The 25,412-nt window shown below is 50.3% G+C and overlaps 1 protein-coding gene across 3 annotated transcripts; it reads left to right on the top strand.

The window, feature by feature from the left end:
- Nucleotides 1-1,974: 1,974 nt before the first annotated feature.
- Nucleotides 1,975-25,183, top strand: Lgals9 (galectin 9). Of its 3 annotated transcripts, XM_057775223.1 has the most exons (11): nt 1,975-2,061; nt 9,643-9,731; nt 15,189-15,390; nt 17,426-17,536; nt 18,597-18,689; nt 20,279-20,314; nt 20,895-20,945; nt 21,460-21,501; nt 22,312-22,400; nt 22,550-22,712; nt 24,632-25,183. In XM_057775223.1, exons 1-11 carry the CDS (start codon nt 2,023-2,025, stop codon nt 24,776-24,778), a joined length of 1,062 nt encoding a protein of 353 aa, XP_057631206.1. In that variant the 5' UTR covers nt 1,975-2,022; the 3' UTR covers nt 24,779-25,183. The 3 variants fall into 3 exon arrangements, with proteins under 3 accessions (XP_057631206.1, XP_057631207.1, XP_057631208.1); XM_057775224.1 differs by lacking the exon at nt 18,597-18,689; XM_057775225.1 differs by lacking the exons at nt 18,597-18,689; nt 22,550-22,712.
- The last annotated feature ends 229 nt before the right edge of the window (nt 25,184-25,412 follow it).

Raw genomic sequence — 25,412 nt, 5'->3', positions numbered from 1 at the left:
AGAAGCAGGTGTCTGAAGCAGCAGGTCCTGCTCTGGCTTCTCTTCCATCCCAGCCACAGAAAAACGGGGGTTGCAGTTGTCCCAAATCACTGCCTATTGGTAGATACCTACCGTGACAAAAGTGCCCTTGGTGTCCATGGCATCCAGAGGGCTGTGAGGAACTTCCCTCCCATTTTGCTCCAATAGGATAGTTTGTCTGCTCTTTAAATCCATTCGGTTCCAGCTGAGTGAGGAACTTATAAGTAGGACAAAGGTACAAGGAGATAAGTCTTGGCAAATTTTGGTGTCTTAAGCTAAGCACAAGAAGAAAGAGTGCCACAGATAAGTGCCTGGCCTGGCAGATAACCATTTCTCCCTCTGGTACCTGGAGGACCATTTCATGACACTGTAACAGAATATTGCAGGCTAATTGGTTCATAAAGAAGGATTGTTTCTTTCTCGCTCTCCTGGAGGCTGGCAAGCACAAACCAAGATTCCATCTGAAAAAGGCCTTCCAACTGCATAGCCCCATGGTTGGAGGCAGAAGGCAGACACACAGGCAAGAGATCAAATCTGTAACCACATGTCTTTCGTTAAGTCACACCGACCCATGTAAGAGGACCAGTCGCCAAAACACATCAGCTCCCATGGCGGGAGCGGGTGTGTGCCCTTACCAACACTGTTTCGGTGGGAATAAGTTTGTTTCCCATGATTCTCTAGGAATAAATGAATGACATAGTTGCTCACCACAAGTTTGCTTCTGGGCAACCTCCAAGTTAGCAGCAGTGAAATGGCAGGGACCTGAATGACTCCCAGTAAGCCTGCTGTCCTGGCTCTCCTCCCCCGCCACCGCCCCCGACAAATCTATCCTGTAATTCTTTGCTTCATCCACTTATTTCCCCTAACTCATAACCTAAACAATAAGAGCAGGGTTGTTTGTTTGTTTGTTTGTTTGTGTTTGCGGCTGGGGAAGACTGGTGATGTTACTCAGTTGGTGGAGTGGTTGCCTCCCTCCTAGGAAGTTCCAGGTCCCATCCCCAGCAGGTGTGCTGGGTGCAGGTGCCCATACCTATATTCCAGGCAGGAGGATCAGAAGTTGAAGGTCATCCTTGGCTACATACTGAATTCAAAGCCAGCTTGGCCTAAGTGACAGTGTTGGGAGAAGAAGAAGAGGAGGAAGGGGGGGATGGAGGAGAGGAGGAGGTATGTATGTATTAGGTAAGGCATACTGGAATTGCATGAGGTACCATCATGCCTAGTTTGAAAACTATTTCAAATATTCCCTTGGTCTCCTTCCTTGTCACTTGGGATATTCTACTGTATCAGCTACTTTTCCTCTTCTCACCCCAAAACAGAGGAAAGGAGGAGAGAGACGAGAAGAAAAAGAGAACGGACAGATAAATTCACAGGCAGAAGGAAAAGCACCCAGGGAACACCCCCACTCCCCCGCCACCCCATTGACAATCTCAGTGGCAGTGTTTTCCTTGCAAAATAGTTCTTCCTACTTGCTAAGCTTTTACAGAAGGGAGAAAGACTTCTTGGAAAGCCTAAATCTTCGTCGAGACTTTAGACCGCCCGTAAGGAGTTGTGCAACCTTGCTCATGCCCCTTCGTCTTTCTGAGTGAGCATCACTTTCCCTACACATCGCACACAGGGAAAGCAAAGCCTGAGTCTAGCGGATGCTGTAATGAAACACGGTCAGAAGCACAGCCACACACACCCTCCGGCAAGGCTGTCGAGAAACTTCTGGCTACGACCCTTTGAAGCTTCAGAAACCAAATGGAACTGATTCTCTGGCAGAACACAGGAGAGGGAGGTCAAGTGTCAGAGCAGGGAACATCCAGTGTCCTCCCCAAGTCCCGCCTTCAGCCCTCCACTCGGTCTTTTTCTCCAGACACTTCCTTAGCCACTGACTCCTGGCTCCTCCCTGTTGAGTGGTTGCGGTTTCTATTTCCTCTCTGAGCCCGCTCCGGGCAGTCGGCTCCGTGCAGCCAGCCCGTGCAGAGGTCCGTCCGTGAGCGCGAGCGCGAGCGCGGAAGAGAGATGGCTTTCTTCAGCTCCCAAGCTCCCTACGTGAACCCGGTGAGTTGTGGGGGCGATTAGGGAGAAGCTAACTGTCACATCCACGCGAAGTTGCTCTGGGTCTCTGAGAAAACAGCTGAGTGGGTGGCACGGGTAGTGGTGGAGTGACCCGCAGACAACACATGGGGAAGACTTTCCAGGCGGGGTCATCCTGATGCGGCTCTTGTTCCGTGTTAGGCTCACACTCCCTCTGGGGTGGAAGGGTTCCTCTCACCATGATTTCATGGGGTAGACTGATAGATGCCTGTTCCAAGGTGCCTAGTAGCATCTAGAAAGGAGATAGTTTATATAGAGATGGAGATGGGTTTTCTAGGGGTGGGTACCAGCTAACCACATGACACTTACTTTTGAGAGGACCTCTGTTCAGTCGGGTTACAAACTAGGAGACTTCACACATGGTACTTTCTCCTCTCTGGGTTTCAGTTACCACATCTGTAGAATGGGACCAATACTGAATCCATCTCCTGAGTCTGGGGTAAGGAGAAGCAGATAGATAGTACATGTGCTTAAACAGCACAGGGAACATAATAGGTGTTTTGAGAGTGGTCCGGGGGCAGCAGGGAAGCCCTCCCAAAGAGGTGTCTATCCTCCAAGGACCCTGTCTGAATTTACCCAAGGACACCTCCAGAATGTGTGTGGAAGGGCAAGGAGGTAGGGACTGTCCTTCAGTGCGGTGTGCAAAGGGCTGCCCTGTGCTCCTTCTTTGCTGTCTGCAGGTAGCCTCGTTTACACACACCAGTTGTCCCACCGTGTGTGAAGAAACTGAGGCTTTGATAGGGCAGGGTCTTGCCAACGTGCCCTCAAATGGTGACAGTGCGTGAAACTGCTTTGGTTTACTCCCAGAAGAGGGGTGCTCCTAGGGAGATGGCAGTGAAAACAGAAGGGAGTGCTCCCAAGAGAGTGCTCCCAGGGGCCTTCTGCCGTGTGCCCACCGTGTGCAGGGTGCTGTGGGTGAGCTGGCTGCCAGGGCCTGGCATCAGAGCTTTCTCTAGCATGGGCTCTGGGCTTTGCCTGGTGCTCCTGGAAGTTGCCCGTGTCCCCAGCCACACTGTCGAGGCTTCTGAGTTGGGACCTGCACGGAAGGTGGCTGGGAAAGGCTGGTGTCCAGAGCTTCTATGGGGCTTTCAAGAGCAAACTGTGACAGAAAGGCCATGACACTCCCTCTGTGGTTTCCCGTAAGACAGCACTGACATTTTCAAATCATGCAACTGTGGTGTTGTGGTTTTTTTTGTTTGTTTTGCTTTTATTTTTGTTCTTTTTTTTTTTATTTGTTTGCTTTGTTTTTGTTTTTTTGAGACAGGGTTTCAATGTGTGGCTTAGGAGCCTGTCCTGAAACTAGCTCTGTAGACCAGGCTGGCCTCGAACCCCCGAGACCCACCTGCCTCTGCCTCCCGGGTGCTGGGATAAAAGGCATGCACCACCACCACTGGCTAGGCAACTGTGTTTTATTTAGATTTAGAAGGCAAACTTCAGTACTTGAGGCTGGGTCAAGAGGGTCTCCACGTACTTTAGGCCTGCCTGAATTACATAATGAGCTCCAGGTTAGCCTGGGTTACACATTGAAACCTATCTTTACAACAATCAAACAAAAAGATGAAGGAGGAAGCAATATTTTAAATATGGAGGGAAATCCTCCCACAGAGAAGGAAGAGGTCAAGCGGGTTATGGAGGCAGACACGGAGGCCAAATGTAGTCTCACATCCCCATAGCCCTGGGATCACACTTTCTTCCGCTGGGCTCCTCCCCCTCAGTGACCCGCTGACTTCAGCAACTGTGGCCACACGTTGGGGTACGACTTCTGGCCTGCTGAGGAACAGCACTGTCATAGACCGAGGGCCAGTCTTGGTTGCTGCTCCCACATCTAATGAGATTCCCCTGAGGGCTCGGAAGAAGATGGAGCTGGTCAGGATGGCCCTTTGTGTGACCCTGCTGGGCCAGGGGTCAAGAACACGTATGTGCTTCTACACAAGAGTAAGCCTATGTCACCTATGGCCGAGAACGTGAGTTCTAGTGTTCAAATCCCGGTCTTGTTATCCAGCTGTGTGGCTTTGGGCAAGTTACTGAAGTTTCTGCATTTCCTCATCCACAAAAGCACATAAACCAAAACTGCTGGGATGCTTAGGGAAGTGACGCGGGCCATTTAAGGATGGTCACAGGCAGGGTCTTTGAACTTCTGAAACAGCTGGGCCTTTGGTACGGGACTGTGTGTCCAACAGACCACCGAGCTGCCCACCCTCTGGCAGTGAGCGCAGCCGAAGCAAAGGCTCTAGCCTCAGCATAGAAGACAGGCCTGCTCAGGGAGCAGAGTATGTTCTTCTTAGGGCAAACATTTGCACAGTCTGGGCCCCTCTGGACCGGGGACTTCCTGTCGGCATCTTGTCTCTTCTCAGGAGTGCTTCATTCAGGTGGCCACCTGTGCCACTAATCCCAGGAGGGACTAGGGCATAAGTAGAAGGGTCAGGACTAGCACAGGGAGGTGGGAGCTGAGAAAAAGACAATACCTGCCACTCCCCCCATTCCCCCACCCCCAGGCCGCAGCAGGGATCAAATGCAAGTCCCATTATTTCCTGCTAAGACCCCTCACTGACTCACTGAAGTTCTGAATTCCACTGTAGCCTGGGTCTCCAGGTTTAACTTAACACCTTGTTCTATCCCTGTTGACAGGGAACAGAAATCTCAAAGCCAAAAGTTCAGGTTCTGGGTTGTGATTTAGTGTTGCCTGCTCAGCATGTCGAAGGCCATTGGTTTAGTGCCCAGCAACAAACATTGCCCCGTCCCAGCAGCAGCTCCCACTTCCTTCCTTCCTTCCTTCCTTCCTTCCTTCCTTCCTTCCTTCCTTCCTTCCTTCTTTCTTTCTTTCTTTCTTTCTTTCTTATTCATTTTTTGGTTTTTCGAGATAGGGTTTCTCTGTAGCTTTGGTTCCTGTCCTGGAACTAGCTCTTGTAGACGAGGCTGGCCTTGAACTCACAGAGATCCGCCTGCCTCTGCCTCCCAAGTGCTGGGATTACAGGCGTGCACCACCACCACCTGTCAACTCACGCTTCTTTAAAAAACATTGTTTGTTGTGTGTGTATGCCTCAGAGGTCAGAGGACAATCTTGGGTACAGTCTTTTCCATTCACCACACTGGTCCCGAGGGCCTAACTTGGGCCGTCAGACTTGGTCACAGGCGCCTCCCTCCACTGAGCCCTCTCACACAGTATCTCTTCTGTTGCTGAGTCCTCTTCAGAGCCTGACCCCATGACCTCCCTCTTGCAAGGATACTGGTCCTTAGGTGAGACCTGCTGGCTAATCCAGCAGTCTCCTGCGTCAGGAGACTTTGGACTTTGGCGGTGTATCCACAGTCTTGACTTTAGTCAATATTCCCAGGCTCTGGACCATTTCTGAGGATGGGGTGAGTGCTCTGTGCCTCAGATCTTCCCTGCAGCCTCTCTTGGGGATTTTCTCCAGAGATAGCTTATCTACAAATTAGTAACTGAACACAACTGGCTGCCCCTCCCACTTTCTATACAAATGACCTCATACTGGCCCAGCTGGTGAGGGCTCTTGCCCCTGAGCCTGCGACCTGAGGTTGGTCCCTGGAATCCACATGGTGGAAGGAAAGAACTGACTGCTGCAGGTTCTGGCCTTCACGACCGTACAGATGGTGTCATTCCATATCCTTCCTCAGAGTCCCCACCTTCATCCTCTCCAGACTGCGCCATATGCAAACAGCTTGTTTATTTGCCTTTTCCTTTTAGTTTAGGTTCTTTCCAGTCCTTTGCAATCCATGTGGAGACATGAACAGCCTTGCTCCATGCTAAGACATGAACAGCCTTGCTCCATGCTAGACATGAACAGCCTTGCTTATAAGATCCACTCATACTAAATAATGTTTCAGCATTTGGGGACTAAAGTCTAAGCTGGGGGTGGTGGGACACATGGCCATCCCAGCATGTAAGAGGTTGAGGCAGGAAATTCAAGGCCAACCTAGGCTATAGTTGGCCTAGGCTACCTGAGATTGCTTTAAGACACTGAAACCTCACAAAGCTTCTTTGGGAAAATTGATTCTTCAGTGAGCAGCCCGCACTGCCCAGCATGTGTCTGCTTTCTGTGCGCGTATGACTCACAGCTGTCTCATCTGCTTTCTGGTCTTCGTGGGTTGTGATTGCCCAGGTGTGCTGGCAAGTTAAGTGTCAAGTCTTCAGATGCCAGCAAAAGCTCTGAGGAAAAGTCAGGCAAGGAGAGTTTTGGTTTTCACTTGTGTCTCTGTGAGTGTATGCCACGTGTGTTAGGTGCTCAGGGAGGCCACAGGAGGACGTCAGATCCTCTGGCGCTGGAGTTACAAGTGGTTGCCTGATGTGGGTTCTGGCTCATGTGGGTCCTCTGGAAAAGCAGGCTGTGCTTGCATCCTCCAGCCCCCGGGAGGAGTAAGTCCCCTTACAATCATCTCGTGCCAGGCTGCAGATATAATAAAGTGTGCTTCTCTAGCAAATTTAAGACCCTCGGTTGGATCCCTAGTATCACAGACACAAGACAACCAAACCTTCCCTGGCATGTCAGTGCACAGTTCCCTCGGGCTGCCTGTGGGGATGAGGGTGTAAACAAAGGAACTCAAACACGGCACACTGTTGTTTCCAGTTACTGAAACAGTGACAGAGCCAACGTGAGCTGTGGATCTCCCCGAATGATGACAGTGGGGTTGGTCTGAATGAGGGGGCCATCACAGGCTTCCATAGGTTCTGGGTGGCCAGACAACTCGAGGACGAAGCCCAAAAGGCAGAGTCAGTTAGGTAAGGAAGGAGAATCTGGCTGGGGTGTTGGTTAGCTATAGGTAGGAACTGACAACATTTGTACAATCAATTCCTTAACAACACCAGCCATTAGCAGGAGGGGAAGCTGGAACATGGTGGAGATCCAACAGAAACACGGAACAAGGAACAGCAAGCCACAGGACAACAGAAGTTCTTTAAATCTATAGACTTTAGAGGGGAGGGGTTGCTGGTCTTAGATGGGAGGGTGAGCTTATGGGGAGTCAAAGTTTAGAGCGAAGAGCTCTCTGAGTTTATTGCTGAAGGGGTCTCTTTGCTTAGGCTTGAGAGGTCTCTGAGTTTATCAGATTATTGAAGATGATTGATAGGCCTTAAGAGCTGTGTCTAGGAAGCCGACCCTAGAGTCCCATCCCTCTGCCTTGAGAACTGACACATGCTAGAAGTTTGCCATTGCTAGATAGCATGCAAGTCATGGCAGATGTCTCTACCGGGCCAGCATTTGTGGTCTAACAGCCAGTGGGTTGAATTCGGTGGGTGGCTGTTTTCTGTTGATTTGAGCCTGCAGAGAAGTGTTGTAAACATCCGGCCATTTCAGAGCCTGTCTTGATGCTCTCGTACACCTTCACCTTCTTTCCTTTCCAGTCCCCAGGTCATTTCAGAATGACGCCAGTCGTATTTCACCGAAAGCATCCTCTCACATACCGCTAACGATACAGGATGCATTTTTAACTAATTGCTTTTGAACTCAGATGCCCCTGCATCCACTTTCCAAGTGCTGAAATCATGGTGTGCCGAACCACACCTGACAAGAATCCTTGTATGTTTGTGAGGAGTCAGCTGCACCCCAGAATTAGAACATGAACTCATCCCATTGCCCAGACTTCTGGTCTGGTGAGACTTTGGCAGCTCCGCTACCTGTGGTTGGTGTTTCCAGGTTCTTGGCTTGTTATCCAAAGAATTCAAAGCAAGGGGCTTACAGGGATTTGCAGAGGGAGCCACACAGCTTATCCGAAGTGATGCTTTCGGTGAGAGTGGGAGCCCCAGACTGACAATGGGCCAGGTGTGGGGAGTACTCCCAGGGCCCCGCCGCTGTCTGGGCCTCCTTTTACAGGGTTCAAAAGAAGAGGGAACTGGTTACTAAGGGACGTGGTCTCAGCGGTTCTCTGCTTTGACGGATAGCTAATATATTCGTTAGTTCAACCATGCATGTCCCTTCCCCCCTGCAGAGGCACCGGGTGGTAACTGAGAGACCCCCCCATTTCACTGTTTTGCCTTACTGCACAATGCCCCAAACCAGTTCAGGCTGGATGAACCCTTTCTCTTTTTACTACCTGAACGCATTAGGGATCCATTTGAAAAGAAATTGTCTAAATTTGATTGTTACCAGGGAAACTACATTATTGCTCAGATGTGGGAGTAGTTCAGCCTGGTGCAGGTGCCGCCATCAGAGACTTGGTGGGGGTTTCTAGCTGCATCGTTTGGAGAGGGTGTGCATGCATAGTACAAGCAGGTGGAGGAACCAGGCTGCCAAGTGGAGTGTTAAGAGGAATGGGGGGTGCATAACCCCAAACCGAATAGGGTCCCAGGGTACTAAACTGTCTCGTGTTTGCTTGCTTGATTTCCCCAGCACTGGGCATGGATGGTGACCATTCATTAGAGCTGAGTGACCAGTGTCCTGCTAAACGGTGTGAGGCCAACTCTGTCCCAATTCCTGTCACTCCCTATTGTGCCCTACCTGGCCACTTCACTCAACTTCATCACCTGCCTGGCTCCCGGAGTATTTAATTTATTTAGGGCATTGACCCAGAGTTGGTGTTAGAAAAGCCATTAAAAGCACTGGAGGGATGTGGGAATCCTGTCTGTCTGCTAGCTGATTCTCACATCACGTCCACACTTGGTGTCCAAGGCATTCTGGATGTTGATAAGTTATCAGTTTGGGAATTCGACTCTGGGAACACAAGGCAAGTGTTGGGAACAGAGAGGTACCAGCCTCGTGAAGAAGCAAGCAGGGAGGTGGTTTATTCCTGTTTACAAATGGAGAAACTAAGGCAAAGAGAGACTATGTTTTGGAAGACCCCACAGATGCTGAGCAGTGATGAGGGTTCAAACCCAATCCTTCTGACTCTAAAACATTGTGACACTCAGTGGGACCCAGTGCTCCTTTAGGACACTTTAGGGAGATCAGGGAGAGACATGAGGGTGGATTACTTGCAGGGCCTGGGATAGAGGGAACATTTAGGCTCACAGGCTTGTGGGGCAAGCATGAACAGGAGCCGTGAGCTTCAGGAATGAGGCTGTTTCCATCAGCCCACAGCAAAGCTGGCCTTGAGGGTGAGGTCCTGGTTGCCATTGTTACATGGTGGTAGGAGGGGATGCCTCCCTCTCAGTCCTCTCTTAGGAGGAAATGGTTTATGGTCCAAAACTGAACGGTAGGTCCCTTTGGTCTTCTGGCCTCTTGAATCCCTAGTCAGGACCCTGAGGTCTTTCGGGGAACTTGGTTTGGGGCCAGCAGCCCTCACCACCATTCTGGTTCCTTACCTTACATTTGCATGCTGTTTCCTTCTGGTAGGTTCCTCAGCTGTCACTTCCTTCAGACTATGGAAGGAAGTGACTTGAAGTCCACTGCCAGTCATGCCTCAGAAACCTGGCAAACTTCTGGTATCCTCAGTATGACTGTAATAAACTGGATTGGACCTGCATCTGTGAGGGACCCTAAGTTCTGTGTGACTAGGATTCTAGCCCCTTGATGGCCATGCCCCCAAGCCCTAACTGTGTACTACCACACCAAGCAAGTGCCTGCCAACCGATATCTCTCCTTTTTCCCTCTGCAGCCCATCCCCTTTTCTGGAATAATTCAAGGAGGACTACAGGAGGGACTTCAGATCACCATCCAGGGGACCATCCACGCCTTTGCAAATAAGTATGTGGGCGACACTTGTCTTTTTATTGCTGTGAAGAGACACAGCAATTCTCATAAAAGGAAACATTAATTGGGGCTGGCTTACAGTTTCAGAGGTTTAGCCCATGATCATCATGGTGGGAAATATGGCAGTACTTAGGCAGACATGGTGCTGGAGAAGAGCTGAGAGTTCTACATCTGGATCTGCAGTCAGCAGAAGGAGACTGTGTGCCACACTGGGTATAGCTTGAGCATATAAGACCTCAAAGCCCGCCTCCACGGTGGCGCACTTCCTCCAGCAAGGCCACACCTCCTAATAGTGCCACTCCCTATGGACCAAGCATTTACACACATGAGTCTATGGGGTCATAACTATTCAAACCACCACAAAACTGATGTTAATCCCCTGCCTCAGCAACCATGGAGCTACTGGCTATGGAGAGCTGGCCTTCCTATACCTCCTGCCATCCTGGCGCCATTGACAGACACCATAGACTCCTGGCTCCTGAGTATGCTGCTCCCAGGGAGCTCACAGTCTGAGGGGGAAGTAGCGGCATGGCCAGAGCGGCCGGCCACAGGATGCACTCTTGACACCGTGACATGGTGCTGCAAAAAGGGAAGTTCCATTAGTTCCCGTAGCAGTTCTATTAATTTTCTTTTTAGGTGTGTTTGTGTGTGTTTGTGCGTGCGCACACATACGTGTGCCTATGCCATGTGTGTGCAGGTGACAGAAGAGACCAGAAGAGAGTGTCAGAGTTAGGAGCTGCCTGATGAGGATGCAGCAACTGAACTGGTGTCCTCTGAAGAGCAGGAAGTGTTCTTAACTCCCCCCTCCAGCTGTCTCTCTAGTTCCAGCCCTATAGCCTCTGAGTCCTAGGAAATATTTAGAGTTCCTATCAAGAGTGATCCCAGGGATGAAGATGTAGCTCAATTAGTGGAGCGCTTACCTAGCACACACAAGGCCCTGGGTGGATCCCAGAACTATATAAACAGCATATGGTGGTGCAGGCCTGTAATCCAAGCATGGGAGAGGCTGATGCAGGAAGATCGGAAGTTCAAAGTCACAAAAGCAGGTGGATCTCTGAGTTCAAAGCCCGCCTACATAATGAGTTCCAGGATAGCCAGAGCTACATAGTGAGACCTTTCTTAAAAACAAAACAACAAAAAGGTTCAAAGTCAACCTCAACTACATAAGGAGCTTGAAACATGCTGGGGATATACTATCTTTATAAAAGTAAGCCCCCCATGCCTGACGGTGGTGGCACAGGCACTTGGGAGGCAGAGGCAGGCAGATCTCTGTGAGTTTGAGGCCAACCTGGTCTACAAGAGCTAGTTCCATGACAGGCTCCAAAGCTACAAAGAAACCCTGTCTCGAAAAACCAAAAAATAAAAATAAAAAAAAAGGTAAGCCCCTGGTGGGTCTCTAAAATAAGCTCCTGGGAAGGCCGAGACAGGAGGATCTCAAGTTCAAGGCCTTTCTGTGCTACTGAATGAGTTCTAGAACAGCCTGGGAAATTTATCAAGACTCTGTCTCAAAATAAAAACAAACAAACAAGCAAAAACAACAACCCACAGGTATGGTGGACATAATCAAAATGTCAGACCCAGGAGGCAGAAGCAGGAGGATTAGAAGTTCAGGTTCATCCTCAGCTGCGCAGCAAGTTTGAGGCCAGGCGGGGCTGCACGAGACCTCTCTCTAAAGAGGACTCAGTCTTTGATGTCGTGTCTACTCAAGCCTCCCAAACACATACCTACTTGGAATAGCGCCTGACTTAGGGTCACAGGAACTTCTTGTATGTAGGTCCTGATGTCTAAAGCTTCAGCCGTTGAGGACTTCATCAGTGTTCTGCTGCCTAGAATGTTCCACAGCACATTTTCCAACAGAAAACTCAAACGGGCTCTCCATTTGAGAGGAACTTGATGGAACTGTCACGAGCTGCCACTGAGTGTGGCACAGTGTTGGGGTACAAGTGACAGAGCTCCGTGTGAGGGCTACAGAGACCAGTGAGTAGCTGAGCTGGCACCCGCCACTTTGAGAGTTCAGGGAAGGCTGGACTGGTGGCACCTGACGGAGAACCTCAGACTTGAACTTGGATCTTGAATCCAAGCTGGCTGTGACATGGGGAGGCAGGGCAAACACTGGTGGTGCTCCTTTTGTGAGTCCGCTTCTCTGGAAGTTTCTGTGATTTTAATTGCTGCCCTTGGAGCCCTGGCTGTACTCCAGAAGTGGCTATAGGAGAGGCTTCCTCCTAGGAGTGGGGCAGAAATGGGAGCTTTCCACTGTTGGTGAAAAGGGGAACTTGCCAAGTTAGTGTGGGTCAAGGGTCATATCAGGTGACCCTTTGGAACTGGGATCAGAGTCTGTGCTTGCCTTCCATACCTTATGTGTCTCCCAGACACGCTTTCTGAAGACTGCTCTCAGGGTGAAGGCTTCTCATGCCTGGAGAACAACTTTACATAATTTTTGAATTTTTTAAAATTACGTGTGTGTGTGCTCATGCGTGTGCACGTGTGCATACACACACACACACACTCACTCTTGCCATGGCATATATATGGATATCAAAGGACACCTTGGAAGAGTCTGTTCTTTCCTGCCGCCATGAGGATCCCAGGGATCGAACCCAGGAGTCCAGGCTTGGCAGTATGTGTCTTTACCTGCTGAGCTATCTCACCTGTTCGGAATTTGTTCTATTCTTTCTGCAATAAGCAGGTTATGGCTGGCTTCCAACAGTGTCAGCTTCCAAACACTGTCCACTTGTGCAAAGGACTTTCCTGAGAAGCATTTTTATTTGTATGTTTTTTGTTTTTTTCGAGGCAGGGTTTCTCCGTAGCTTTGGAGCCTGTCCTGGAACTCATTCTGTAGACTAGGCTGGCCTCGAATTCACAGAGATCCGCCTGCCTCTGCCTCCTGAGTGCTGGAATTAAAGGTGTGCGCCACCACGGCCAGGCTTGGGAACCATTTTTCTTTATTACTATTTTCAATTTTTATTTTATGTGTGCGAGTGTTTTTCCTGCATGTGTGTCTGCATGCTACATGTGTGCATGTTGCCCACAAAGGTCAGAAGAGGCCTTTGTTTCCCCTGGGACTGGAGTTACAGATGGTTGTGAGTCACCACGTGCTGACTGGGAAGTAAATTCAGGTCCTCAGCAAGAGCAACAAATGTTCTTAACCTCAGAACCCTCTCTCCAATTCCCAGTGGGTAGAATTCCTAATGTCCATCTTTGTTATCAATTGTAATTAATTTCTAAGACATTCTTTTTTCTCTTGCTTTTAATTTTTGAAAATTTTTTTTATCATCTATTACTTGTGACATTTTCATGAATGTGTATAATGTATTTGGATCATATTCACCTGCAGTACCCTCTCTTGTTCTCTCCCACTCCTCTTGAAGCCCTTACCTTTCCCAAGTAGCCCCCTTCCCCCCAGTCCATGCATTGTGTGTGACCTAGTAGGCTTCATAAAGGTTGCTTCCGTGAGCATGCGTGAAAGCATGTTTACAGGAACATGGTCACTTGGCTATTGTGGCTGCATCACTGAAGAAGAAGACTTCTGGCCAACCCCCAGCCCCCACATCTGCTGTTAACTACTTAAAAATCCCCAGGAAGGGTGCGTGGTCAGGAGCCCTCCTCCCTCGAGACAGAGTGCTGTCGTCTGATGCAGTCTTGAGTGGGTCTTATAACCGTAGCTGCTCTGGGCTCAGAAGGGAAGTGGCCGTGTTACACCTGGAAGACAGTGTTCCAGAGCATTCCATCCTTCCCCGGGCCTTCGTTCGTTCAGTCTTTCTGCCCTCCCTTCCGCAACATTCTGCGAACCTTGGCGGGGGTGATAGAGATTGCCCATTTATGTTTTTGTTGGTTTTTACCATTGATGCCCATGTGTGGCTATCCCTTTTTCTGCAGTTATCACCGCCCACTACAAAAAGAGGCTTCTCTGCCCACGGCTGACAGCAGCTTTGATCTACAGACACAAACGTGATTATGTAGAGATGTTTTTATGTGAACATTGTGTCCATTTTAGCAACACAATGGTATTAGCTTCTCCATTAGAGCCTAAGACCTTCTAGCTGCAGGCTTTTATCCAGGTCTACAGTACCAGGCGTGAATTTCTGCCTCAAATCCAATCAGAAAATAGTTGGTACCACCGTAACAGGCTGTCCCCTGTTGACCAGTGGGTACATTGTCTCAGTTAGGTTTTCTCTTGCTGGGAAGAGACACTATGACCCTGGCAAGAAAAACATTTAATCGAGGATGGCTTACAGTTAGAGGTTTTGTCTGTTTTGGTCACGGCTAGAAGCGTGACGGCATGCAGACAGATGTAGTGTTGGAGAAGGAGCTGCGAGTTCTATGTCTTGATCCACGGGCATCAGAAGGAGACTGCGTACCACATTGGGCGTGGCTTGAGCACATGAGACCTCAAAACCCACCCCCACAGTGACACACTTCCTCCAACAAGGCCACGCCTCCTAATAGTGCCACTCCCCGTGGCCAGGCATTCAAACACGTGAGTCCACGGGCTCCATTCCTACCACCACATACATCATGCCTGGCCAGATGGGCTTTGTATTAGTTTACCTCTTTGTTGCTAAAGCAAACCAACCAAAAGCAACTTGGGGAGGAAAGGGTTTATTTGGCATGTAGGTTACAATCCATCACTGAAAGAAGTCAAGGAAGGCACCGAAGCAGAGACCGCAGAGGGGTGCTGCTTACTGGCTTGCTCCCCCTAGCGTGCTCAGTTATCTTTTTATCTATCTATCTATCTATCTATCTATCTATCTATCTATCTATCCATCCATCCTTCTATCTATCATCCATCTATCTATCTATCTATCTATCTATTTATCTATCTATCCTTCTATCCATCCATCCATCCATCCTTCTATCTATTCATCTATCTATCTATCTATCTATCTATCTATCTATCTATCTATCTATCTATCTATCTATCTATCTATCTATGCAGTCCCAGCCCACCTGCCCAGAGATGCACTGCCCACACTGGGCAGGGCCTGCCTACATCAACTGACAATCAAGAAGAATGCCCCATAGACATGCTCCTAGGTCAACCCTGGGAGGCAATTCACCAGCTGAGGTTTCCCCTTTCCAGATGTGTCAACAACCAAAACCAGCTATGACAGTGGTGCTGCATACAGGGTACACGGCTGAGTAAGATGGTTGACAGTTCTCCAGAAACAGTTCCCCTGAATAGCACCTTCTGAGCTCTGAGTTCTAGCTTGGTTCCTCTGTGTCCCGTGACCAGAGCCTGAGGCAAAAGATGGGCATTTTTTGTCGTTGCCGCTACTGCTGCCGTCATTTTTCCTTACAAATTGTCTGCTTAAGGAAAGGGTGCAGGGAGGCCAGAATGCAGTGACTGCAGGAAGTATGTTAGGTCGGAATTTGATGAACCCCAACATGCTGACAAAGCAGACAGGGGCGGTTCTGTCCAACCCTGGCGGTAAGCCTATTTCTCTGCCTTAGGATTGCTGTGAACTTTCAGACCGGCTTCAGTGAGAATGACATTGCCTTCCACTTCAATCCCCGGTTTGAAGATGGAGGGTATGTGGTCTGTAACACGAAGCAGAAAGGACAGTGGGGGCCTGAGGAGAGGAAGATGCAGATGCCCTTCCAGAAGGGGATGCCCTTTGAACTTTGCTTCCTGGTGCAGAGGTCAGACTTCAAGGTGAGTGGGGAATTATCCCTCCCCCCCCACCCGCCCAAAAAACCTGTCCTCCTGGGTGGACTACATTTTAATAGCCACATTCACTGAGAGATGTGACCTTTGCCTCACACACTCCAGCCTGTGTCTACAAACACACCTCTCGATTTTATTACTCAGAAAATAAGACTTCAATCTTCACCATGTTGCTTTTAGGCCCCATGTGTCAAAAAACCAAACAAGCAAACAAACAGAAACCCAAAGCCCCATCCCCCAAATCTCTGTATTTATTCTTTGATAATTTCATACACGTGTAGAATGTATTTTGAGTACATTCTACACCCCCCCCCCCCAAGCCCCTTTCCACTCCCTCTGGAAACTTTGCCTTCCCCACTCCCCCTCTTTTATGTCTTTACCCCCTCAATAGCCCACGGGGTTTTATTAGAGTCGCGTTGTACACATGGGTGTGGAACTGTTTGCCGGATTATGGCCACCTGGCAGCTGCGACTGGAAAAACATGGCTCCCCCCACACCAGTGTCAACTGTCAGTCAAAAGCTCCTCCAGAGGGGTGGGACCTCGTGTGCAGGTAGCCTCACAGGTCCCAAAGTCCAAGTTAGCCCCATTCCTCCACCACGGGTCCCAGTAGCATGGTGTTTTGTGATGCTGGGGGTCAGACCTAGCCTCCTGTGTACTAAGCAAGCCCTCTGCCACTGAGCTGCGTCCCCAGTCTCACCGTGTGTCTGCTGACAGCTTTGTTCTGTCCTTTCTTCAGGCTAGAAGGCAGTGTCTTTACAGGAGAAACTCGGGGTACCGTCTCCGAGGTGGGGTGGGATGAGTGTGTCTACTCCTGAGCTTGTCTGTGTGACACTGGGCTTCCTGTGTGCGCTCAGCAAAACCTGAGGTTGCGTTTCCTGTGTGGCTCATAAGCATCCTACACACAGGTGAGGGCTGCAATGTAGTTCACTCGGTAGGATGCTTGCCTAGCTCACAGGAAGCATTGGAGAAACTGGGCATGGTGGGACACGCCTGAAATCCCTGCGTTTGGGGAGTGAAGCAGAAAGATCAGGTCATCCTTAGCTACGTAGCAAGTTTGAGGCCAGCCTGGGCTACATGAAACCCTTTTTCAACATCAACAACAACAAAAAATTAACTCACATGAATCAAGTTTGAAAAGATAAATCTGGGGACTGCAGAGATGGCTCAGCAGAAGGAGGGAGAACATGAGCAAGGAAGGCAGGACCACGAGGGGTGCACCCACCCACTGAGACAGTGGGTCTGATCTATTGGGAGCTCACCAAGGCCAGCTGGACTGTGACTGAAAAAGCATGGGATAAAACTGGACTCTCTGAACATGGCGGACAATGAGAGCTGATGAGAGGCCAAGGACAATGGCACGGGGTTTTGATCCTACTTCATGTTCTGGCTTTGTGGGAGCCTAGACAGTTTGGATGTTCACCTTCCTAGACCTGGATGGAGTGGGGAGGATCTTGGACTTTCCACAGGGCAGGGAACCCTGACTGCTCTTGGGGCTGGAGAGGGAGGAGAAGAGGAGTGGGGATAGGGGGAGAGGGGTGGGAGGAGGGGGAGGGAAATGGGAGGCGGGGAGGAGGCGGAAAATTTTTTTTCAATAAAAAAAAACAAAACACTTGCTGCTCTTGCAGAGGTCCGGAGTTCAGTTCCCTACACCCACATGGCAGCTCACAACCATCTGTAGTCCAGTTCTAGGGGATCAGACACCCTCATCCGGCAGCACAGGCATACATGTGGTGTGCATTCATACACACAGGCAAAACATCTATACGCATAAAAGGAAATAGCTCTAAAAAATATTCTAAAAAAGGAATAAGCCTGGAGTAATAGGTGGATGATGGTCTGAACTGAAGGTCAGGAGCCCAGGGGACAGTGGGTCTGAGTGCAGTGACCCATCGCAGCCCACTGAAGGTGATGCCCCTGCCTCGAAGGGCTGGCTGCGAGATGTGGGTTCAGCTCTTTATTTCCAAACGTAAAGCTATGTGTGGCCTGGGCCGACACGCCCCCACTGCAACTCTCTTCTCACAGGTGATGGTGAACAAGAACTTCTTCACGCAGTACCCACACCGCGTCCCCTACCACCTCGTGGACACCATTGCTGTCTCCGGCTCCTTGAACTTGTCCTTCATCACCTTCCAGGTTAGGAGCAGCTGGCACCTGTCCCCGGGTTGAAGGACAGTGACCAGCTGGGCATGTGCCCACTCAGCAGGGCACCAGCAAGCATCTTCCCTAGGTGGCTTTGGGGCTGCACTGGTTCTCTGGTTTGGTGTCTGTCTGCCTGCCTGTTGTCTGTCCCTCTGTCCGTCTTGGTGTTGCTTTCTCTGTAATGAACAATCCGCCTGGGTCTCCAAGATGCCAAAGCTGCTCTTTCTCTGCAACTGTCTAATGCTAGATGACCAGGGAGTTCTAGAAGAGCCTATGCTTGGGGAACCAAATGGAATTCAAATCAGAGGGCACAGCATGGCTCCGTTTGACCTCTGTATTAAAAACAAAGAAAGAAAGAGAAGGAAGAAGGAAGGAAGGAGGGAAGGAGAAAAAGCCAAAACAAACACCAAGAAAACTTTCTGTGTGTGAGTTTTTTGCTGCATTCTGTGTCAGGATCTCACTTTGTAGCCCAGGCTAGCCCCTAACTTATGACCCTTATGCATCAGCCTCTTGAATGCTGGGATTACAGATATATGTTACCAGGCTCAGCTCTGAAAACAAAGTATTTTATTTATATGAAGACAGTGTCTCACTCTATAGCCGTGGCTGGCCTTGAACTTGTGTCCATCCTTCTGCCTCAGTCTCCACAGTGCTGTGATTACAGGCATGTAACACCAAGCCCCGTTCTGAAAATCCATTTTTTTTTTCTTTTAAAGAGAGGTTCTTACTGTATAGCTTGGGATGGCCTTGAATTCTGTGTAATCCAGATACAAAAAATACCAAACACAGTAAATAAATAAATAAATATCTAGAGATAATCTGTGAAAAACTGGGTGTGCCAGGATATGCTAGGCCCATTTCCCCCAGCCTTAGACTCACACCCCGTTTCCTGACCATCTTCCTGCAGGAGCACCCTGATTTCGTTCACGCCAACCTAACCCTTTTCTTGGCCTCTTTCCACGGGGTCAGAAGCTAACCCTCTCTCTCTTTGCCTGTGCTTGCTCTGACCATGCCCCCTGCTTCTTGTCACCCAGACATGCTTTTGTTTTAACAGAACTCAGCAGCCCCTGTCCTGCCTGTCTACTCCACAGTGCAATTCTCTCATCCTGGCCAGTTCTCACAGAACCCCCGGGGTCGCAAACCGAAAGTGAGTTAAGTGTTTGGGGCCCTGGAGGTCCATCAAAATGATAGAGCCCAGAGGCAGGTCCCAACCATAGGCTATCCTGGGTCTTTAGGCCCCACCTCCACATTGCATTCTGTCACTTTCCCTTTGTTCTGCCGCTCAATCATCTCTCCCTCCCTAGCCACTGTCTGGATCCAGCCTGTGGTAATTTCCCACACACATCGTCTGTGGCTGGGTTCCTTTCACCCACTCCTGCCCACCACTGCACGGTGCCTCACCCAACACATTCACCTCACACTCTCCCGCTGTAACAATTGTTAGGCTTGGGTCCCAAAGTCTCTCTAAACAGAGCCCAAACCTGATGGATACCTATAATCCTAATACTTGGGGACAGGGTCTGGAAGGATCATAAGTTCAAGATCACTGTCAGCCTGGACTACATGGGATCCTATCTCAAAAAACAAAACAACAGCAAAAAACAAAACAAAACAAAAACCCTAAATAATAAATAAACACAAGCTCCAATTTCCTCCAAGGCATAAGAGAACACTCCCTCGTCCGGACCCAGCTCACGACCCCAGCTCAGCCGTGCCTCCTCCACCGCTCACTCTAGATACCTCTCTTGCATAGGCTGTCCCTACTGTCCACCTGGTCCCTGGCAAACTGTTAATTACACTTTGTTTAAATGGCACTCAAGAGTTTATACTCTGACCCACCCCATGTCACCGTGGGCTTTGTGCCTTTCTGTGCTGGCTTGGGTCACAACACCCTTTATATGTCTTGTCTTCATTGTGCCACCTGCTCTCCGCATGCCCAGGAGCCCCTGGAAGACTAACAGCGTGGCTTGTTCGTTCTTTTGTGTATTTCCAGCTCCTCACATGGTGCTGGCATGCAATAGAGCCCCACCCCCACCCCCAACCAGGGAGAATAGAAAGCAAACATGGGAGGGAGGGGGTTCTGGGGTGGGAGTGCGATGGGGGCAGGGGGAAAAGGCCAGCAGGTCTGTGGTCATCCAGGCAGTTGAGGTTCGGGGAAAGGTACTAGCCTTTCTTGGTTCTTGATGGTCCAGGCCGGGACCCGCTTTCTACCGTACTAACTTTAGGATTGGCGGAGCATCTGGAAGCCTTCGCAGGGCAGCCTAGAGGATGCAATGGTTACAATATGGCCAGGCTGGATTCTATTTGGAATCTTCTAACTCGCTCGCTACCTGGGCCAGACTGGACAAGTGGCTTTACCCTCATGAACCTCGGGGCTCACTGGGGGGGATGGGACGCAAGAGTTCTGCCTCCGAGGAAAGCTCTGGAGCTGTGTGCTGAGTATGGAATGCTAACTTTCACCTAGCAGGTGAAGTGGGGGGTGGGGGTGGTGCTCTTGCCTCTGAGGGCCCAGAGATGATGTGGTTGTGGTCAGGCAGATTGACTCCTCTCTCAGGAAGCCAGGAGACAGTCTCCTGACACCCCTGTGCACAGGAGGGTGAGATCTGGGTGCAGCAATGAGGTGAGCGTGTCTAGGAAGGTACAGCTGACCACAAGAACCACATCTGGAGTTTGAAAATGTCTCTCACCCACAGACTCCATAGATAACATCTCCCCCCCCCCCTTGATCCTTTTCAGCCTCAGGGCATCCGGCCTGCCCACCAGGCACCCGTGGTAAGTCACTTGATCCTTTTACATTTTAGAACCTCTTCATTATGGCCCTTATTGTGGGTTAAAAGGAGGGGCAGGCTCAGCCTCCCCCATGAGGGCAGACAAGGCTCTCCATGCACCAGGCCTCAGCGGTGTTGGTGGAAAGGGGTCGCAGGTGTGCCTGCTTGGCTGGCTCCGAGCAAATAGAAAATGGGGCTGGGATTCTGTCGGTGAAGTGCTTGCCCAGCGCTTGCAAAGTCTGATCCTCAGCACTTCACAAACAACGCGTGATGGTGCTGTAATCCCAGCGCGGGGGAGGCGGAAGTAGGCGGAATGGGTTCGTTTGTCCCAGAGGGAGCCACACGTTCCCCCCTCCCTCCTGCAAATCAAGGCTGGTGGGGTGGAACTCTAGTGTAATCCAGCTTCCTCTGTAGTAGAGAAATGCCTCTCCCCGTCCCTGTCTGGGGAGGGGCTGTGGTGAAAGACCTCCCTGGTTAGAATTCGAGGTTCAAGCTTAAGGGCGAAGATCAAGTAGCGCCCTCTGGTGGCACGTGATAGTCTTCACAATGGCGAGAACTGGTTAAGACCCCTTTCTTCTTCCCAGGCTCAAACCGTCATCCACACAATTCACAGTGCCTTTGGACAGCCATTTCCGGTAAGTCTAAACATTTTTTGTTATCCTACAGCTCCACCCCTTTCCTTTAATCAAAACCAGAATTCCCTAGAGTCTCAAAGTTGGAACCAAAGTGCTTATGAAAGAGGGTGGAGAAACCTGGGCTCGGGCCCTGGGCTAGAAAGATGACACAGCTCAAACTCTCCTAGGGACAGCACAGATTCAGAAACAGTCTTCCAAGAAATTCAGGTCGCCCAGGCTCCAGCCTCTAGCTTGCTTACTAAGGTCAAGCCCCTTGTCCGAGGCACTGCAGACAGCTGGTCTAGCTCCCCCCAACCTCCCACCCAGTGCAGTGCAGGTGGGAGACCCAAAGTTGGCTGGGCTGCACGGGGAGTGGCTGAAGGGCAGGGGACCATAATGGGCGCCAGGAAAACAGCAGGAAGTTTTAGAAATGCTAGTGTGACAGAGAAGGGGAATGGGAGATCTCAAGGGCTAGATACTGAGGTCGCCCTGAAGTATGTGTCACTTCTATGTGGAATCCTGATTTCTCCCACAGACTTCCGGAATCCAGCCTGTGGTGTACCCCTCCTCGGCTTATGTAAGTGGTTCCCTACAGAGAGCCTGAGCTCTGTTAGGCACGGTGAGGGATGAAGGGCATCTTGAGGGGAGACCGTCCTCTGACTTGCATGATCAGTGAAGGTTCCTACATCCAGGTGAACAGTTAAAAATACCCATGTGAATTAGTGGAGAGCTGAACAGAGTTTTCAACTTTAAAATGGCCCCTTCAGCATGAGCAAACTGAAGCCCGGCCTTGGCTACTTTTCTATTGATGTCACAAACACCACAACCGCGGCAACTCGTAGAACAAAGGGTTTGATTTGGGGCTTAATAAGAGTCCGTGACCATCATGGCAGGGAGCATGGCGGCAAACAGGCAGGCGTGGTACTGGAGCAGTAGCTGAGAGCTCACATTTTGTAGGAGGGAGGAGGGAGAGAGGGAGGGAGGGAGAGATAGAGTGTGTTGTGTCTGGGAATGGTGGAGGTCATTTGAAACCTCAAAGCCCGTTCCCAGTGACACATTTTCTCCTACAAGGCCACTCCCCCAATCCTTCCCAAACAGTTCTACCAACTGGCGGCCAACTATTCAAATATACGAGCATCTGAGGGTTGGCATTCTCATTCAAACCACAACACCCCAACAAGACATTTGTGCCCTGTCAAGGTTCCTCCCATGGTAGTTGAAATGTATTTTGAGAAACACTGGAAGGCTTTCTTTTAACTTTAATGAACCAAGTAAAGGACCCTGGGTTCCCTCCAGAAGATGCAGGACTCACAGGCATGACTTCAGAGTCCACAGTCCCTGCTGCAGCAGTCCAGCGGCTGATGAGCTGTTTTCGTTCTCCCAACAGCCTGTACCTTTCTTCACCTCCATTCCAAGTGGGCTCTACCCATCCAAGACCATCCTCATAGCAGGCATGGTCCTGCCCAATGCTAAAAGGTAAGACAGGCCCCCAGGACTCTTGGGAGACTGGAGGCTCCCAGGGTTGTTCTGGCCAGGCTCTGGCTCTGAGCTACCTGGGAGTGTTGGGTAAGGGTGGGCTCAGAGCTCCGTGCACAGACGGGGTCTATGTGAACTGCCCATCTCAGGTTCCACATCAACCTTCGCTCTGGGATGGACGTTGCTTTTCACCTGAATCCCCGTTTGGATGAGAAGGTGGTGGTCCGAAACACCCAGATTAACAGCTCCTGGGGGCCTGAGGAGCGAAATCTGCCTGGGAAAATGCCCTTCAATCGTGGCCAGAGCTTCTCGGTAAGATGCTGGGAGGGTGTATGGGTCTGTGATGGGATGGAGGTTAGGAGGGCTGCACCACAAAGAAGGAAGAATGTTGTATAAATCGGTATTATTTCATGACTGCTGTCCCTGCTAAAGTAAGGGCTTCTATCTGCCGTGCCCCCTTCCCCCTGTTCTGGGGACTGATCTACAGTCTTGTGCACGCTGAGCAAGTCCAATACCACTGAGCTACATCTCCAGCCCTCCTTTTGTTTTGTTTTGTTTTAGGGAGGGACTCACTTTAGCCCAGGCTTACTTACAAATCACTTTGTAGGATGACTGGCCTACAGTCATCTACCTCAGCCCCCAAAAGCTGAGATTACAGGCCTGAGCCTTTCTTTCTTTGCTTTGCCTTCCCTCTCTTCCTTCTTTCTTCCTTCCTTGCTTTTCTTCTATTTTGAGACGGGGCCTTGGTAAGGTTAGTCTTGAACCCAATCAAGTCTTGAACTGCCTGAATGCTGCTTCAGTTTCCTGCATAGGTCAAAGTACAGTTCTGCTCTCCAGGGCACTGTTCCTGCTTTCTACAGATAGGCAAACACATTCACAAGATTGGGGCACTTGCATGAGGTCATACCAGCCAGTTTGTGCCAATCAAACCCGGGAGTGAATTGCCATTCACTCCTTTGCTTCCGCAATTATGTGTCACCCAGGAGGAAGCACACTGAGAGCTGGATTCGCGCTCAGCCAGAAGCCTGATCCCTAAGCAGGCCTTATCGACCCTGATTATGACATCAGATCACCCCATGAGCTTAAATAAGAAAAATCAATGCCTGGGCCTCACCCCAAGGCAATGTGCGGCCATCGTTTGAAAATGTCATGGCAACACGCTCTGCCTCAAGGTTGAGAGTAGAATGTAGGGCTCTATGGGTAGTGAAAGGAGCTTGTATTTGTTATTGTTGAGACGTGTAGTAGCCCAGGCTGGCCTCACACTTGCTATGCGTTCAAGGCTGGCCTTCAACTCCTGATCCTTCTGCCTCTCAAGTGCTGGAATTAATTATAGACATACAGCAAGCCTGGCTCTTTTTTTTTTTTTTTTTTTTTACTATTGAACTGGCATGTGTGAACTGTCAGACCCTGCTGAGGTCTTTGCAGGTTTCTTTTTGTTTTTCATTTGTTTGCTTTTTAATGTGTGTGAGTGTTTTTCTGCATGGATATTTATGCACCATGTGCATGCATGCTTGAGGCCCTCAGAAATCAGAAGTATCCCATCCCTTGGAACTGGAGTTACAGGCAGCTGTGAGCTTCCATGTGGGAGCTGGGAAGTGAACCCAGTGCCTCTGCAAGAGCAGCCCGTGCTCTTAGCGGCGGAACCCTCTCTCCAGCCCCCTGAGCTGTGATTTTAATTTAGTGAGAACAAAGACCTAACAAGACTGAGTCTCACAGAGCGGAATGGTGGAGCAGGCGGAGTCTGCAGCATCTGGATAGTGCACGCATACAGTGCGTCATGAGTGCCAGCCTGGGCCTCACACACTGCGATATGAGTCTTAGCGGTGGCCATGGGTCACGATGCTTTAACATTGTGTCAGTTGTCTCATTGAGAACGACACAGACAGCCTGAGCCGGCATTCCTGTTGCTAGTGGCTTAGGGTTCAGCTGGAGAGTGAGCACGGGGGTGAGGGATATGATCTGAGCAGACAGTTGGCTGAAATGGGTAGGGGTCAGGGGGTGCGAGAGACAGGGTAGGTCATGGTGAGGGGTGGGCCAGCACTTTCCCCTGTAGGGAAGGTGTGCAGGGTGGGAACAACATTCTGGGCTTGGGATCAGCCTATGAAGGGCAAACCATTCAGGTTGGCTAGAGGCCAGGTTTTAGGCTGGCTCCTGAGGAAGGAGAGATGGGAGAGGGAGGTGCGAGCCTGGGTTGCCAAATGCCCTGCAAATGTTGTGGCGTCTCTGCCCAGGTGTGGATCCTGTGTGAAGGTCACTGCTTCAAGGTTGCCGTGGACGGGCAGCACCTGTGTGAATACTTCCACCGTCTGAAGCATTTGCCAGCCATCAACAGTCTAGAAGTTGCAGGCGATGTCCAACTGACCCACGTGCAGACATAGGCAAAAGCCTAAAAATGAGGGCTGGGGCACCCTGTTGTGTTTTGTTACCTCTTCTCTGCCTCAGCCCTGGCTCCCCAGAACCCGCCATCAGAAGAGCACCTTGCAGACAGGAGTTTCAGAAGGGGGAACTCCCAGTTCACTTCGCTCCACGAAGTGGGTGTCCTGGCTGTGTGGCACATGGCTTCCAGCCCACAGTGTCATGGTTCTCCAACTAGTTATACACTGAGGGAAGTGACCCCCTTGGGTCTGCCCCTTTCTCTGATCTTCAACCTCTCTGGCCCTTTTCTTTTATCCCTTCTTCCCATCACTCCACCGCAGGAAGGCCACCTGGTGTCATCCCACTGGCCTCCAGCTGACCAGATTGTCCTCATCAGTTCTTCCCCATGCTTGCCCAGTGTCCATACAATAAATCATACTCCTTTTCACACACATGAGAGACGACTTGCTTATTGAATGGGTCTGGAGACATTCTGGAACCTTCTAAAGGGATTGCGAGGAAGCAGGTAGGTGCCCATACCTGCTCACAGGGGTCCCTCCTCTCAAACCCCACAAGGTGTTGGGGTAACTGGGTGGGGACTGGAACACACAGTCTCTGATGGGAATGCTGGCCTCTGTAAATAACCCCGGGCCCCTG

Source organism: Chionomys nivalis, chromosome 7 (genome assembly GCF_950005125.1).
Source record: "Chionomys nivalis chromosome 7, mChiNiv1.1, whole genome shotgun sequence".
Lineage (NCBI taxonomy): Eukaryota > Metazoa > Chordata > Mammalia > Rodentia > Cricetidae > Chionomys > Chionomys nivalis.
The sequence above is the reverse complement of the archived record's forward strand: the minus strand, read 5'-3'. Positions and strand labels throughout refer to the sequence as shown.

What these genes read in the sequence shown, in the direction of transcription:
- Lgals9 (XM_057775223.1), top strand. Translation starts at nt 2,023, where the DNA reads ATGGCTTTCTTCAGCTCCCAAGCTCCCTACGTGAACCCG. An exon ending in TGTCCTTCATCACCTTCCAG is followed by an intron (nt 17,537 to 18,596) that starts GTTAGGAGCAGC and finishes TTGTTTTAACAG; the next exon opens with AACTCAGCAGCCCCTGTCCT. An exon ending in ATCGTGGCCAGAGCTTCTCG is followed by an intron (nt 22,713 to 24,631) that starts GTAAGATGCTGG and finishes GTCTCTGCCCAG; the next exon opens with GTGTGGATCCTGTGTGAAGG.